General features: G+C 43.4%; 1 protein-coding gene across 2 annotated transcripts in view; it reads left to right on the plus strand.

Annotated features, from left to right (window-relative positions):
• DPP7 (dipeptidyl peptidase 7) overlaps positions 1 to 18,439 on the plus strand; it is a 2,619,404-nt gene that overhangs the window by 338,904 nt on the left and 2,262,061 nt on the right. For both annotated transcript variants that reach the window (XM_044058506.1, XM_044058507.1), the window contains exon 2: positions 2,551 to 2,690. In XM_044058506.1, the coding sequence (XP_043914441.1) occupies positions 2,551 to 2,690 (140 nt within the window). The remainder of the gene's footprint in view (positions 1 to 2,550; positions 2,691 to 18,439) is intronic.

Below are 18,439 nucleotides of genomic sequence, written 5' to 3' on the forward strand. Positions count from 1 at the left end.
AACTTTTGCACACCCTGGATATACACAGACAACTACGCTACTACTTGGACAGAACAGAAACTAGCAGAAAAACTGACCAACTTTTTGTAGCATATGCAACTGGGGTGCAAGGAAGAGCAATTTCCAAACAGACAATTTCAAAATGGATAGGAAATTGCATTTGATTTTGCTACTCCTTTCATGGAAAGACAGTTCCTGAAAACATCAGGCCTCACTCCACAAGGGCCACGGCCACCACTACAGCCTTCCTACGAGGGGTGGCTACCAAGGACATTTTAGAAGCTGCTACTTGGAGCTCCGTGCATACATTTGCCAAGCATTACAATCTACCTTTATACTCTAGATCCAGAGCAGGGTTTGCAACTGCAGTCCTGCAGGGGATCTTAACTACACCATCCTTTTCTTAGTACCTCCTCCCCCAGATTGGCTATGGTATTCTACCCATATGTTATGACTGCAGATGCATCCTTGAAGGGACATAGTACAGTTTTGTACCTACCATAAATGTAGATGTCCGATAGGTATGCATCTGCAATCAGGATTACCCTCCCTCCTTCCCCTCTGTGGTATTCCTAGGGTACTTACCCCTCTTTTAGCTAGCTGGGGGAATCTGTTATGGTGTATTTGTTTGTTTATACATGTATATAATTTGCAAATGTTTGGAACTTTTCAACATTTATCCAAATTTAGCCTTCCTAGAGGGCACCTGGCATCTGGGGCAAGAAAAACTGAGGAAAATGGCGTCGGCTGATGCTTTTATACCCCAGACGCTCTGACGTCGGGGAAAGTGCAACATCAGCCGAGGCCAGACCCAGACTTTGGAATCCGGCCGACCGAAGGGCTGCCTGAGGCAGGACAACCCATATGTTATGACTGCAGATGCATACCTATCGGACATCTACATTTATGGTAGGTACAAAACTGTACTTTCCATTTACTGTGCGTGTGCACTTATTGTTGAGTCCTAATTGCAAGTGTCTAGGTCTTCCTCCAGGTGAGGCACTTGCAACAGAGCTCTGCCAACGCCATCTTCTGAATTGAGCAAACCTGCATTGGCTGCTTACTCCCATTCCTCCAAGTACATATAATTTTGGGATGCTTATTATGCTTGGGGCATTTGGGGAATAATCTGGGCCAAAATGTCTATACCTGCTGAAGCCAGCTGCTTGTGTGCCTTTGATAAGCTGCAGAGGCATTTCACTTCTCCAGCCCTTAAGATTTTGTAAGGTTGGAAGCTACTTATGTAATTTGTAGAAAGCTACATGTTGCATTTTCAAGTGTATTACCCTAGCACAAGTTTTTTTTTTGTCGTGGCTGGGTAGTTTGCACTCTCCTTTTTCCCCACACACACACTGTTTCTGGCACTTGGGGAGGACCTATGGGAGATGTCTGTACTGCGTTTTCACTAGTGGAACTGTGTAAGTGTAGACTTGTGTGCAGCTGATTGATCTTGAAGAATTGTCATGTGGTCTTTCTCAGGCATTCACAGTGCTGTTTTTCAGAAGGGATCTCCATGATATTGGACACTGTGTCCATTTTAGTCCAACAGTATCGGGGAAGATGGGTGGCTGGGTATGACAGAGATAATGCATGCTGGATAACAGGACCCTCTGGGTTTTTTGGCCATGTCCTCAGGACAGGTGTTGACAGGCATGTACACTATACTGTACCAAATTGCATGTGTTTTGCTGCCACTGCAAAATTACAGAAATGGTGCACATACAGTGAACCTTGTAACTTGCTAAATTTTGCAGAATTTGTTCAGGACTGCCTCAACATTTCCCATCTGTCTGGCTAACTGGTAGGGTGGTAGAACAATGCAAGAATTACTGCTGTAAAATAAACTTGTCAAGTCTCATGGTGCCACATTTACTGACATTAAAGTTAGGTTCTTATTACTGCATCTAGTATGTATGTTCTGTAGACACCTTGGAGAACTTCAGCATTTTTGCAGAATGATTATGCTTGTGCATACCTCTCATCCTCTAAATATTTAAAAGTTAGTGTGCTGGCCTTTAAAAATATATATATATAAATGAAGGCCCAAAAGAGGAGTAATTTCTTAAGTTTTAATAGTAGGCTTTACGATACTAGAGCTAATATAGTCAGTGATAAGAAGTCTATGTATAGACTTATTTTCATAATTATGTATATGCAATTAAACATGGTAGAGGCAAGGCGAACCCAAGGCCAAAAGTCGGTGTTACACCTGAATCACAACAGTTTAGTGGTATGCATCTGTGAAGTCACTGTGTGATCTTTTCTCTTTTGCAGTGGGAGCTGATATGGCTTGTTTTGAGTTTGTAAATTGCTAGCTACACCACTAGGTCTCCAGGTGGTGGTGAAATGTTTTTGGTCTTTACAGTGGTATCTTGGGACTGTTGGAAAAATGGAAATGCTTCACTTAATAGCTTCAGGACAGCTGCTGGAGTCCTGCTGTGTTTATACCAGTGGTGTGTCTGGAGCTGATGACCCCTCCCTGCTTGCTGAGGCTAGTTGATATCTGGGTAAACAGACAACAAAGAAGCTTACTCTCTCTTTGTTTTACAGATAAATACTGGGATAAAGGTTTTGGTCCAATCTTCTTTTACACTGGAAATGAAGGAGACATTTGGGTCTTTGCAGAGAACTCTGGATTCATTGTGGAACTTGCAGCAGAACAGCAGGCACTGATCATCTTCGCTGAACATGTAAGAGAAATGACTGCACTGTAGGCTGCTGATAGAAAAATGTACAAGTTCTTAAAGTTCAGGCATGCATACAGGCAATGTGCCACTACTTAGAAGCTATTTTAACATATTGGCAACTCTGGTCCATTTTCATGTTATAGCAATCTTTATTAAAAAGTAGGGGAAGCCACATCAAGGAGTAGACCCGTAACAAGCAGTGTACCCCAGGGATCGGTCTTGGGCCTCTCTTGTTTGGGATATACATTTCTGAGGTACAGGCCAAAACCAGTGGATTATGGCTGACTAGGTTTTCAGATGACTGCAAGCTGCGCACTGTCATCAATTCCCCAAGTGATGTGGACATCCTGCAAGTGTGTCTCATGCAAACAAATGATTTTTGTGAGAAACATAGCCTCAAACTGAATGCCAAAAAATACTGAATGCCAAAAAATGCATCATCCCCTTTGAGGAAAGTGAAGTCCCCATAAATGATCACATTAATAACAAAGTCCTAAGCATGCAATGAGTCGTGAGAGACTTAGGCACCCAGGTTGATGACCAACTGAATTTTGACCACCATACTGCCTCCGTTGTATGGAAAGCTTTCTACATAGCTCACCTCATTAGTAAGAGTATCTCATCCAAGGACAGGGCGGTCATAACATCCCTGTATTCTTCCCTTATAAGACCAATTATTGAGTGCAATGCCCCTTTTGGCATATAATTCACAAAAAGCACATGCAGCAGCTGGAGACACCATAGAGGTTCCTCACCAGGGGAATCCAGGGCCTCAAACATCTACCCTGCACAGAAAGCCCTGTCCCTCTACTCAGTCTCCAACTTCTTAAAGGTAACCTCTGTCTGGCTGGCATGCAAAGCAATCTCCGACCCTCCCTTGATGGGACTGCTGCATATCCGCAAGTCAGGCTCCACTCGAGTAACCCGCATGCCCAACCTCAACCTGGTGTGTGACATCAATAGGACTTAACGGGACAGATTTGTGTCCCAGAGACAACTCTTATTTAATAGACTCCCTGGATAACCGGATGGGGAGCAGAAAATACACCCCTTTTTAAGTTTAAGGAATTTACATAGGATCCCTATTCTCCTTCCATAGAGGAAGGAGTATAAAAGATAGAATAGTTCATAGCAAATTTCCAGCCCTCATTAATAAAATGAGTAAAGCCTTTATACAGATAGGCACATTTCCTTGTGGTAAATGTATTGCTTGTAAGTTTATAGATAGGGCTTTTGACAGAATGAATGTGCACTATTTTAATTTGAATGGCAGATTTTGTTGTGATACAGAATGTATTGTATACGCTTTAAAATGTCCTTGTAATATGTTTTATATTGGGGAGAGCAAAGGGGCTTTCAAGTTGAGGTTACAAGAGCATGTTAGACTCACAAAAAATAGTAAGCTTGAAAGTCCTCTTGCAAAGCATTTTATACAGTATCATAATGCGAACCCAGCCGGATTACAGGGTACAATTTTGGAAAAAATTGTTCAAACGGGTATACATACAGAAGTGAAGAAAAAGCTCTCATATAAGGAAACTATTTTTATCCTTAAGTATGGTACCCTGACCCCTGCTGGTATGAATATAATTGTAAGTGGAAGGTTTTTAATATAACTTTATTGAAAAATTGTTTAATGGAGTTTAATTACGTATTTAAGAATGGTATATAAAAGGCTTGTCTGTTAGTGTGATTTTAACTCCTTTGAAGGCATTCATGCCAAGGAGCTGGAGGTGTTTTAATAAGTCATTTTCAGTTCTTTTGGGTGATGTTTTTTGTTTTATTTATTATCTAAGCTTCTTTATATTGATCACTACTGCAGTAGCCTAAGCTATACGGGTCATATCCTACATAGATTATAACAACTGGTCAGCTTCCAAAGATTCAGCACACCTTCCATGTGCCCAAATCACTGGACAGCTTGAGCTGAGCTGACTAAAAAGACAGGCTTGTGAATCGAGCCCTTCAGAGCTTTCTTGCTGCTGAAGAGTATGCTCCTGTCCAGACTTGAGGGATTGATGGTTAGCTTGTGCCGTTTCATTTCTGGGCAGAAAAATTCCCTTTGGGGAAGAACCTTCCACATATTATTTTTGATGTTTAATATTACTTTCCTGTATAGGAAATACTTTTTAATCTAGGAACATGTTTTTGACTGTCACGTGACTTTGCTATACTTTTAAAGGGAGTGCACTTTTGTGTTTGGCAGTTTAAAAGTTGATTCAAATATTGTATAACCTTTTTTTCGTTGGAGAACTGTATTTAAATTACTTTTTGTGACTAGTACAGTATACAAGTGCTTTTTACTTAGTTTTTGCTGGGAAAAGTGACTTTATGCTACTGACATTTTACTGGCTTGTGCTCACTAGTTTACCTGGGAAAGGGGCACCATTTTCGGCTTGACTGTGGAACAAACCACCAGTCCTAAGGTTGGTCCTTCCAGCCACAAAAATAAAAAAGTTAACTAAACAGCCTTTGCCACCATAGCATTCTAGCAGTTTGCCTCAGCCATAGGTGGATGACTCTGCTGTGGCCAAAGATGGTTGCTGAGACCACTCATTTTTCCCCATATTCCTGTGGTGTTGCCCATAGAGGCACTATGGACTAGGGTTGGCTACATCTTCTGTGGTAGTTGGGGTCCCCTTAGTGGGCAAAAGAGAACCACTTTTATTGGTGTTAGTAGAAGGAGTAGGGAAGGTGCCATTGCCTGACCAGAATGTTGTGCCCATCTCTAGAGAAGCTATTGCTGCCATTAAAATCATTTTTGCCTTTATTTTCTTGTCAAAAATAAACAGGAAGTTAAATATCTTCTCCTGCTCCAGTTTCACTGGACAGGAGTAATTTGTCAAGTCTGTCTCAGAGTATTCTGTAAGTGTTTGTTCTTGTTTAAAAAAAAATCATCTTTTTTTGAAGATTCAGTAATTTGAATCTAGAGAGGAATGTCATAGGACAGTTATTTTTTTTTTCTCCTCAAAATTCTGATTCAGACACAGAGCATATTATCTGAATTTCCCCTTCTATGATTTTCTTTCTCTGAGGCTATTTCCAGAATGTGCCAGTGGTTTCAGTGGGAAAGCATGGAGGTTTCTCAGTCCCTCAGAAAATACTATGAGGTGTTACAACTGGCATTCCAAGAACCTCCTCCCATCCCCTCAGTGTTACTAACATTGGAGGATATATTTGTCACAGCCTGTGGTTTCCCTGATAGCCAGTCTCTTACACCTAAGAAGGCAGATTGAATATACAAAGTTCCTCAGTTTTCTATATACTCTTCTCCGAGTCAATTCAGCTGCTGCGTAGCATTGTGTTAACTATACTCCTACCCCTTGTGAAAAGGATAGTAAAGCAATTGATAAGTTTTGGGAAAAAATGTATGCTTCTACAACTTTAATTTTTAGAATTTTGAATTTTCAGGTTCATGTGTTAGGTTATTCTGACTACTTGCGAAAGTGGAAAGAGAGTCATCTGCAGTATGAAGAAAAATTGGCTTTGTTTTTTAGTTTGTTTTATTTCTCCGGTCACTACTTATTGTTTAAAATATGCCTCTGTTACTGTGCTGAGGAGATTTGCCTGGCTGCATTCTCAAAATCTTCCAGAGAATATAAAAATGAGATTTTAAATTCACCTTTGGGTAGAAATTCTTAATCTGATGTCAATTTTCATTAATTCCTGAACATGTGGGTTCAGATAAGATCCTCTGATCTGACTCTGCCACTTTTTTTTTTTTTATATACAGTTCGTGGCTACTGCAAATTCTGAAGCTCCTCCCTTACCCATAATGCTGTAGTTCCCCTCCATACTCTAGATCTTATTCGCTGTCTTTGTGTAAGGACATGGTCACTGTCGGCTCTCAAGCATTTAGTGAGCTACAAAAGATTTTCTTAGTGTTGTCTTTCTAGTATATTTTTGGTTTATATTTTGTATCTTCATATATCCTCCCTTATCCCTATATGTTTTTTTCCTGCATATCTTGATACCATTCCTGCTAGTTTTTTTTTTCCTCAGCTGTACTTTATACCGTTATGGTGATCCTTTCTTCTATTGTTGGTAATTTTTCCTTTTCTTTTTTTCCTACTAAAAAATAATTTTCTGCCTTATTCTTTGCTGTTTCGTAGTAGTATGGCTGAAAATCCTTCAGGATTCAAAAAGCGTAAAGAGTGTGGGCACAAGATCCATTTGTCTTATGCCCACAGCTCTTGTGTCTATTGTTAGAGTCCTGCCCATTTGAAAATCTCTTGCGAGATACCTGTCTTTTTTAATCCAAGGACTTTAGTCAATAAAATAGAATGATTTTGAAGGGAATTCTCTCTACTACTATTTCAGAGTCACTGGCTGGAGCACAACCCTACAAGGCAGGCCAGAAAGCATTGAGAAAACGACTTTATGAACCATCTGGATCTTTCACTGCTGCTTTGGACCTAAATAAGGAGCTGGCCCAGAAGATTTCGAAATGGTCGAATTCAAAGACCAAATCCTTATATTTGACTGCTTCAGATACAATGTCTGGTTCATGGAATCCAGTCCTCTCGAAGCCAAAACCAGTCCCTTGGACCCATTATGCTTCCTCTCTGGACCTAGTCTCCTCTCTGCAATCTTACCCCTTTAGAGAAGAGCTGACATTGTAGATCGTATTCCAGGAGTCTTACAGAGGCAGATGTGGCTAGGATTAGGAGGAAGTTTCTCTCTGCACAGATAGATGGGAATTGTTTAGTTTGTTCTATTTCTCAGGTCACTACTTATGGTCAGGAGAGCTTCACCAGTATTACTCCATCCATCTTGGCTCTTTCTCCGATCTGTTCCTTGGTTTTGGAACCATTGGATCCAAGTCTTCCAGGACTGTCTGTATTGGATCCAGGTCTTCCGGGACTGACTGTATTGGATCTGAAGATGGTTGAATCTTTGGATCTGATATCTTCTCTGAGTGGACCAGCTGTGGATGTGTTGGCTCAGAGTTGCTAGAGTCGACTCCAAAGCTGTTGGCGCCTTCTCTGCCCCTTTGGGGCTTTGGCATTAGAATGTGCTGCTTCAACTTCTGCTTCGGGTGGGCTGCCTTCTGGTCAGAGGGAGCCGATAGTCCAGAAGCATGTCTTCTCGGGTCCATCAGCTCCCTTCTCCCCGGGGCATTCCACTTTTGAGGGTAGTAGAGAGAGAGAGTATTCTCTTCTTGAATTCAGACAGTTCTACCCACCTTGGATCTTCCATCTGCTTCCCAGATGTCTTTGTGCCATGAGCCCTCATCACTCTACCCCACAGGGTCAGCAAGCCCAAAGTCTCCAGGCCACCTAACAGGGTATCCTTATATATTCTGATGCTTATCTCGAGCACCCTACTAAGGAAGTCCGTAAGAAGAGAAGGTGCAAGAGGAGGCACTGGGACTCCCCTTGGAAGCCAATCATAGAAGATACTGATTTTAGTGTAGAGGAAAGGTCCCAAGATCACCACCTGATGATGTCTCCTTTGGAAACATTCTGGAGGTTAAGAAAAGGGGTGGTTGGTGTATTGATAACCCTTCCCAAGAGGAATCTGTTTTTCTGGAGGTATTTGGGTCTGGCCCATCTACTTCCTGTGTGAATCTGCCTGTTGACAACCTCTTTGAGTTGATCTCTTGGGAGTGGAAGGAACCAGATTCTGTTGATCTGATCCCCAAGACACCAGAAGGGATCCTGGCACCACCAAAGGGAAAAGACTTTTGGGGCAAGAGAGTAGCAGTAGATGCTATGGTCATAGTGGCAGCCACAAAGAAAGAACGAGCAGAAGCCACAAAGAAAGAACCAGTGGAGCAGAGCATCTGTTCATCCTCCTAACAAGGAGTCTAGGGTGACTGACACATTTGGGAAGTGTGTTTATGCTTCAGTGACTTTCGCACTTAGATCGCTGAACTATTTTGGTGCAGTTCACCAGACTATTTGATTAAAGAACTCTCCAAATCCACATCAAGAGGTACTGACAGCCTCCCATAGAAGGTTGTAGTTTTTGAGAGGTTTTTTTAGCCTGGTTACGGTTTGGGGGGGGGTTGGACGGGATAGACGCTTCGAATGAGAGACCGATGGTCTGAACTCACCAGGGAAGAACTTACTATGGAGTGGTGCAGCAGTCACCCATGTTGGTGAGAACCAAGTCTAGAATGCTATCTCCCCTTGTGGAGGGATGAGACAAGCTGGTCTAGTGTGTTCGAACTGATTAACTATTTCTACTCTAATGCACTTGCCAATTATTTCTTGATTTCATCTGGTTTGTAGTGGGATAGTTGAAGTCACCAAAAATCAGGGTGTTAGCAAATACCTTGATGGACTCAAGTCGGTCCAGCTAGGAGGAGTTGGTGTCCTGAGTCATGGAGTCTATAGCTGACTATAACTTGGATGGGTGTCTTGGCAATTGTCAATTGCACCTGAAGAAATTTTAGTGCATCATGCTGGCCAACCAGTATAGGGATGTGCTTGCCTTTAATGAAAATAGAAACTCTACCATCCTTAGTCTTCCCGACCTCATTTTGGGATTGGAATGTGTGAAATGAGGTATAGCCTGGTAAAGCAGGGGTGCTCTCTGCAGCCTTGAACCAAGTTTCCGTGACTGCACAGATGTCAGCATCGTCCAGTGTTAGGAGAGCTTCCAGTGAGTGCATTTTCAGGTTAAGGCTCCTAACGTTAAGCAGCATGACCTTCAATTTGCTTTTTGACAAATTTTATGCTGGAATATTTGTCTGTGTGACATTGCCTAAAAAAGGCACAATGGGGGAGGCAAGAGCCTTGGCCAGAATCCTGAATCCCAGGGGTGACAAGTGGAGGCCATCTGTGGCAAAGCATCAAGGTCTGTATACCATGTCATCCCAGGCAGATACTGGATCCATTTGGAATGACACCAAAAACTAAGCCAATTGTAGAAGTCTATTTTTTGTTGGTATTGTGGTATCATTCTTGGTGAAGGTAGAATGGTGCTTAGGGCTAGAGTCACGCCTGTCTGGGACACCTACTCTGATAGCTGAATCATGTCTCTCTCCATATAGTCCAGAGAGGTACGTCTCAAGTCATTCATACCAACATGAACATTGACAGAGTCCTACTTGTACATGTTGGGGAGAGACTTAAGTGCTTGTGTGATATGACAGATTCTGGCACCTGACAGACAACTGACCATGATCATTTCCTTGTCGAGCCTGGTGAGGGGGACATCGGTGTTTCTCACAATTGAGTTGCCAATGACTAGTATGTTTGGTTTAATGTTGTGCTTTATAGCCTGTATGAGTTTGTTATGCCTTATGGGCTGTATTTGTGAGACACTGGTGTGCTGTCTTTGATGATGTCCTTCATGGATGCATCTGCAGTCATAACAACTGGGTTGTCCTGTCGTCAGGCAGCCCTTCAGTCGGCCGGATTCCAAAGTCCGGGTCCGGCTTCGGCTGATGTCGCACTTCACCCGACGTCATCTCTGTTGGTCTTCGGGTATAAAGGCATCAGCCGACGCCATTTTCCTCAGTCTTTCTTGCCGCGTGGCGCCCGAAGCAGAAGCTGTTCGCAAGTGCCGGTCGGTCGGATCCAGAGATTACTACTACCGAATACTACTTCGAAGACTTCTAAAGCTAAGTACCCCGTTGGGGACTCTTTCTTGCCTCAGCCGATGTCAGAAAAAGTAAATAATTGTTTAACTTGTGGGAAACAAATACCTCATAAAGATTTCCACTCTTACTGTTTGCCTTGTTTAGGCCCAGCCCACGACGTAGCAGCCTGTTCGGCCTGTGCTTCTTTCAACCGACGTACGCTTAGGCGTCGGTCAGAGTTTGCTGAACAGTTTTTCGGCTCAGATTTTGCGTATATTATGCCGTCGGATCCTCCGACTTCCCAAATCTCTAAAAAACGCAAAGAAAAAGACCGACACTCGCGGTCCGCGGTTTCGGCCGAAACCGAGAAAACTGATCAAAGTACAGCTGAATCTATGACTACCACTGAGGCTCCTGCTACTTCACTTGAATCGGCCTCAGAAATTTTATCCACTACGGTGGTTGCTACTGACTTATCAGACACCATTCCCTTGGATGTCTCTACCCCAGCACGTGGTGCTGCTAGGCCTCCAGCAGCCATGTCCATTAAGGCCTTTGCCAGGGCTAAAGCAGCCAAATCTACTAAAGCAGTGCCTGTCAAACCCCCTACAACCAGGCCCACATCTAGTTCACAAATGCTTACTCTGGCAGAAGATTTAATATCATTGATTAGGGGATCTCAATCTCACCCAGACAGGGCCTCTCAGCCCCCAGAGAAGAGACCTAGGGCAGAGCCCCCCGAGCCTGTGTTCTCTGATGATTCAGCCGATGACTCAGACATAACAGACCAGCCAGAGGCTCCTTTCTCCAATTATGAAGACTCAGATGCTGAAGAATCCATTCCAGCTGCTTCCCCACCAGAAGAATTCTCCTTTGGGGAAACCTTACATGCCATGCGAGAGCAATTCCAATGGCAGCAGCAGGATTTCTCAGATTCCAGAAAAAGACTTAGGACTTTTCTGCATCTTCCACAGCACAGGCCCTTAGCTATACCTCCTGTCCTTTCTGTGGTGGACGATGCCTTTAATGATGTCTGCTCTGCACCAGACTCTTTACCTCCAGCCCCTGCCAAACCAGATAGATTCTACAGGGTACCAGACACCCATCATCACCTTTACAAGGCCCCTCTTGCAGACCCCGAAACTATATCACAGGGACCTAGGGCAGTAGCCTCGACCACAGCAAAAAACCCTATTCCTTCTGAAAGGGAAGCCAGGTCTTTAGACAGATGGAGCAAAAAAGTCTACACCTCAGCTACTCTCTCAGCTAGAGCTTTAAACTGTCAGTTTCACATGATACAATACCAAGAGTTTATGCTTGATCAGTTAACTAAAAAGCTATCCTCTGATGACTCTGTCGATAAGAAATATGTATTAGAAATGGTAAATAACATACAACAGGTTAGTAACCATTCCTTAAAATGTGGCTATGATGCACTGGAGGCTTCATTTAGGTCAGCCATGACTGGCACAGTGATAAGAAGACATGCATGGCTAAAGGAACAAGTCATGTTAAAGCTAAGTTATTAGATGCTCCTATGGATAAGACCAGTTTGTTTGGTACACCTGCCCAGCAGGTAATGAAGAAAATGGAAGAAAAGGCAAAATCTGTTCAAACAGTTAAAGATTTCTTACAGGTTCAGCCCCCAAGGTTTAGCAGGAACTGGCCTGCCAAAAATTGGTCCTTTCCTGACTCCACAAGATCCCAAAGGGGCAGGAATAGACGTCCCAGAGGCAGAAACCAATCCAGAGGAGGTGCCTACAGAGGACGACAGTGGCAAGGTAATAACAGAGGCACAGACACAACCACTGCCACTACAACAACACAGTCACAGTGACTTAACTCTAAATCAGCCTACCAGGGAACAAATAGCAGCTCCATTAGGCGGCAAATTAACCTTATTTTCGAAGAACTGGCACTACATCACAAAAGACAAGTGGATTTTGCAAACCATAGATCAAGGTTACCGGTTCCACTTCCACACTTTACCAGTCAAAAGAGGAATACCAAACCTACCTCCAAATCAAAAAACAGAAGCTCTACAACAGATAATGCAATTAGCAAAGATGAGAGCTGTGGAAAGAGTGCCAATTACAGAACAAGGAAAAGGATTCTACTCCAGACTATTCCTAGTTCCAAGAAAGGAAAAAGTTGGAGACCTATTCTCGACCTGTCCACCTTAAATACATACATCATTGTCCCAAAATTCAAAATGCTGACCCTACAGCAACTTCTTCCCATGCTGGGCAAGGAGTGTTGGCTGGTAACTCTAGATCTCAAGGAGGCATACCTGCACGTCACCATTCGACCAATCTGCAGAAGATACCTCAGATTTCTTGCAGGATCAGAGCATTATCAATTCTCAGCATTGCCCTTTGGCTTATCTACTGCGCCCAGAGTATTCACAAAATGCCTGGCATCAGTAATCGCCCACTGCAGACTACAGGGAATCCAAATTTACCCATACCTGGACAACTGCCTGCTACAAGGGGACAACAAAAGCAAGCTGACAACAGATTTACAAAGGGTCATTTACTTGCTACAAGCACTGGGATACACAGTCAATTTACAAAAGTCAAGGCTGATACCATCCCAAACAAGGACATTCTTGGGCGCAGAATTGGACACAGTAAGACAAATGGCATTCCTAACTGCAGAAAAACAAAAAGAACTCCCTCTTTACTTCTTGGCTCTAACAAAACAGAACAAGTTAACAGCAAGAAAAGTACTGCAGGCCTTGGGCTTCATGGCATCATGCATAATCTTGGTTCCTCATGCCAGACTACATATGAGAAAACTACAGTGGTACCTAAAGAATTTATGGTCTCAACACAGGAACAGCCTAGAAGCAGATATTCCACTAATTCCATGCTTAAAACAAGAGTTCCTATGGTGGGCTCAAGCATGCCAGTCAAACCCGGGACTACCCTTTCGCAGCTGTCAAGCAAATCAGACCATCACAACAGACGCCTCAGACCTAGGATGGGGGGCTCACATGCTGGACAAATGCGTGCAAGGTTTGTGGACCCAGGATCAACTTCACCTGCACATCAACCTAAAAGAGATGCTGGCAGTAAAACTGGCAATCCAAAATTTCAGACCATTTCTCAAAGAAGGCCATTTGATGATCAGGACAGACAACACCACAGTCATGTGGTACATCAACAAACAGGGAGGCACTCATTCATACCCCCTATGCAGAATGACTTTGGAGCTTTGGAACCTGGCACTCAGCTACAACATCCAGTTACAGGCAATGTTTGTACCGGAAAGGAGAATACTCTAGCAGACATATTAAGCAGAACCACATCGGATGCCCACGAATGGATGCTACATCCGGACATCTTCAAGACCATCTCAAAGAAATGGGGAATGCCTCAGATAGATCTATTCGCTTCCCCTTTCAATCACCAGCTCAAAAAATTCTGCACAAGGACATTCCACCCACTGGCATGGAAAGTGGATTCGCTCTCCTTCAGCTGGAAAGGCCTAACAGCATATGCATTCCCTCCTCTTCCCTTGATACACAAGGTATTACTAAAAATCAAGGAGGAACGTCCAAGGATAACCCTGATAGCTCCAAACTGGCCAAGACAACACTGGTACCCATTGCTGAGGAGCATGTCTCGGAACAACATGTGGTCAATACCCCTGATGCCTTTGATGTTAACTCAGAACAACTACAGCATCATGCATCCGAACCTAAAAACGTTGCAACTGACTGCATGGAACATCACATAGCAGCAACTAATCCAGAACTTTCCCAAAGGGTTAAAGACATTATCCTAGAAGCCCGCAGACCTTCAACAAGAAGGAATTATGCAGGAAAATGGAAAAGGTTTGTCATTTGGAGTACTGAAAGAGGAAAAGATGTGTCAAATATAGATATGGCTAACATTCTGGAGTATTTGGCAGAGCTTCTACATACAGGCCTGCCCTATTCCTCCATCAAGATACATGCATCAGCCATTTCAGCAGAATACAGTTTTGATCCACCTGTCTTTTCACATCCTTTACTCAGGCAGTTCCTCAGAGGAATCAAGAATGTAAAACCTCCAAGGAAACCACCATTGCCAGCTTGGGATTTGAACTTTGTGCTGGAAAAGTTGACACTCGCACCTTTTGAACCAGCAGCAACAGCAGACCTACAGCATCTATCGTGGAAAACTGCTTTCCTTCTGGCAACAACCTCAGCAAGGAGGGTTTCTGAACTTCAGGCCCTAATGGCAGTACAGCCCTTCCTAATCTTCCACCAAGATAGAGTGTCCATGAGGACTAATCCCACATTTATGCCTAAGGTGGTATCCAGAGTGTCCTTAAACCAGGCAATCCACCTACCTGCCTTCTTTCCCAACCCACAAAACAGAGGGGAAAGAATACTACACACCTTGGATGTACATAGACAGCTACGCTACTACCTGGACAGAACAAAAAGTAGCAGAAAAACTGACCAGCTTTTTGTAGCCTATGCAACAGGAAGAGAAGGAAAAGCTATTTCCAAACAGACAATCTCCAAATGGATAGGAAATTGCATATGATTCTGTTACTCCTTCCATGGAAAACCAATTCCACAGAACATAAGGCCTCATTCTACAAGGGCAACAGCCACTACCACAGCCTTCTTACGAGGAGTGGCAACCAAAGACATTATTGAGGCGGCTACTTGGACCTCCGTGCATACATTTGCCAAGCATTATAATTTACCTCTCTATTCTAGATCCCGAGCAGGGTTTGCCACTGCTGTACTGCAAGGGATCCTAACCACACCATAATCTAGTTTTTCCTCCTCCCCTAGTTGGCTATGGTATTCTACCCAGTTGTTATGACTGCAGATGCATCCATGAAGGACATAGTACAGTTTTGTACCTACCATAAATGTAGATGTCCGAACTGGATAGCATCTGCAGTCAGGATTACCCTCCCTCCTTCCCCTCTGTGGTACTCCTAGGGTGTTTACCCTCCTAATAGCTAGCTGGTGGGGGGGGGGAGTCTCTTATGGTGTATTTGTTTGTATATATGTACATACATGCTTATTTTTTGTTTGCCTTATACCTTTTTGGAAACATTGGCATTTATCCAAATTTTAGCCTTCCAAGAGGGCAACTGGCATCTGGGGCAAGAAACACTGAGGAAAATGGCGTCGGCTGATGCCTTTATACCCGAAGACCAACAGAGATGATGTCGGGTGAAGTGCGACATCAGCCGAAGCCGGACCCGGACTTTGGAATCCGGGCAACCCAGTTGTTATGACTGCAGATGCTATCCAGTTCGGACATCTACATTTATGGTAGGTACAAAACTGTACTTTTGGTGTTGTGTGAGTGTGTTTTAGAGGTCTCTGCTGTTTTTGTTGAGAACATCTGTGTATGTGGGTGTGTGTTGTGCTTGGCTAGATGATGTGGGTGGGGGGTGGTGTTTGTGCTGGCAATCTCCTCTTTGTCAGGGATACTGACTAAGGTGCGAGAGCGCATGGATTCCAGTTTACTGATATAAATGCATCTCTCTCAAATATTAGAATTATGTGCTAGGAGAAGAGGGTGGTCAGTGAACATGAGACAGTTGCTACACTGTCTCAGTATGCCCATGTCAACCAGGCTGGCAGGAGAAACTGATGGGAATTGTCCAGACATAGTGTTCTGAAACTTGGATGAACTTGGGAAGAGAGGGTTTTGATAAGCGTTTGTCCACAGCAGTGTAGACCACAAAATCCTTGTTAAATACAAAATAACTGGCCTGAAGCCCAGGTGCTAAAGTAAAAACTAAGAGGGATAGAATAACAGACAAATATAATCAGGCTAACAAGCAGTAATAAATACAGCAGAATAAAACCACTTCAATACTTAACAGTAAGGAGGAAGAACACAATAAATAAATAAAGTGTAGAAAAAAATGTTTTGTGGAGACGGAAGGAACAGAAGATAATTCAAGATCAAGAATCTGAGGTGGTTGGGCTTCCCAAATGCTCCATCTGTACACAGTAGAATGAATGAACTGATGAGATGGGACTGGGAGGAGTGTCCAAAGTCAAAGAAGCAAGGGGGTAGTCCTACTCATATGATCACTCTGTACAGTAAGCAAATGAGATGGACTGCGAGGAGTGTCCAAAATCAAATTATACAGCATGGTGGGAAATTCCAAAGCCACCAAATTTAAGAACACACTAACACTAGGGTGGGAGAGTGGGAAAAAATGCAAGACGCCAAGAAAAGCAGTCTCAAGCAAATCAATAAATGCAGCACAGTTTTGTTGACTATCACTGATAACGGATAAAGTGCCAAAAAATATACATATAGGCTTTCTGTATCCAGATGTCTTATTAAATCAGTCACAGCTAGGCCATAAAGAGCAGCTAAGATACGGGGAATGTCTCATGGAATTATAACTCCTTATACTTTTAGTATAAAGGAAAACTTAGAGCCTCAAGGAATCAGATAACACAAAAAGCTATGCTCACACCTTGGGTAGGCTGGCTACAAAAGAAGGTAGACAACCCCTGCTATGGATGGCCACTGTTCAGTCCATTTTACCTTTCCTGTACAAGGACAACTGGATTTACTCAGAGCTTTAGGGTGCATACTATCACATAAAAATGAACAGATGATCCAGGAGATTCCCACGCTTCTGGCTAGGAATCTGTCATTACCAGTTCAGAGCACTGCCCTTTGGCCTTACCACAGACCCCAGGGTATTCACCAAATGCATGGCAGTAGTAGCGCACTTGACTCCACACACAGTCAGATTGTTTCCTTACCTGGATGATAGCCTGGTCAGAGTGGTAATGAGCCAATGAAATGATCAAAGCAAAAGAGTATGTACTGCAGTTTTGCTGTCACCTAGGCATTACGATCGATCTCAACTAGAACCAACTCAAGTGCTAGATTTTCATAGGAGCTTTGTTCAACACTATCAGTGACGGCCTTTCTTTCCCAGCCAAAGGTTCAAAACTGTTAAGATTTCAAGTCAAAAAGGTGATTTAAAATTCTTCACTGTTAGCCCGACTGATTCCACAGGTCCACAGGGTATAGGGTAGATGTCTGCTGCCATAATTCTGGTTCCATTAACAAGATATCATCTGAGAATTCTTCAGTGGACCATCCTATTCCAGCCTTTGTCCACCCAGGTCAAAATAATTCAGACATGCAAAAGGTATTTCAGGCGGTGGATTTGCTCAGAACAGATATTACAAGGCTGCCTCTTCATACTTAGTCAGCCCATGGCCATAGTGAGAATGGATGCATCCCAATTTGGATGGGGGGGCACTTACTAAGCTGGGCATTAATCCCTACGTCACTCGATGGGTTGCCAACTGGCTTACTGACAGAGCCCACACTGTAAAAGTAGCAGACTCCAAATCCAGCTCCAGACAAGTGACAAGTGGAGTACCTCAGGGTTCAGTCCTGGGACTGCTCTTGTTTGACATCTACTTCTCTGAAGGACAGGCTAACACTAAGGGACTCTGGCTAACAAAGTTTGCAGATGACTGCAAACTGGGAGCCATTCTTGAATCCCCAAATGATGTGGATACTCTACAAGAGGGCCTTACAGAAACAGATGCTTGGTGCCAGAGCCATGGGCTCAAGCTCAATGCCAAGAAATGTATAATTATCCCCTTTGGGAAAAAACATGTACCTGTGAATTACCACATAGGTGGCAGTACACTAAACACCGAAAGTGTGATAAGAGACTTAGGGACACAGGTGGACAGTGGTCTCACCTTCGATAACCACATTGCCACAACAGTCAGGAAATCCTATGTGGCACACGTCATCACTAAGGGCTCTTCATCCAGGAAAAAGGAGGTCATTGTCCCACTGTACTCATCCCTCATTAGACCCATTATAGAATACAATGCCCCGTTTGGTATGTACCTCTCAAGACATCTGCAACAACTGGAAAGGCCACAGAAATACCTCACTAAAAGAATCACAGGCCTAAAGCAGATGCTCTACACTGACCGCCTTAAAACACTCCAGCTATACTCTGTCGCAAATTGTCTACTCAGAGGCAGTCTCTGCTTAACATACAAGGCTATGTCAAACCCAGAGCTGTTAGACATGCTACACTTAAAGAAATCCCAATCCCTCAGAGCCACATGCTCCAGGGATCTAAACTTTGTCATCACAATAAATAAAACGTGCTGGAGGGATAGGTTCTTGACCCAGAGACTCCCTAGACTCTGGAATAGACTGCCCATACATGCGCCTCTTTGGCCCTCTTCAAA

The sequence above is a fragment of the Protopterus annectens genome, chromosome 16.part0 (genome assembly GCF_019279795.1).
Source record: "Protopterus annectens isolate FY-2018-M chromosome 16.part0, PAN1.0, whole genome shotgun sequence".
Classification (NCBI taxonomy): domain Eukaryota; kingdom Metazoa; phylum Chordata; order Ceratodontiformes; family Protopteridae; genus Protopterus; species Protopterus annectens.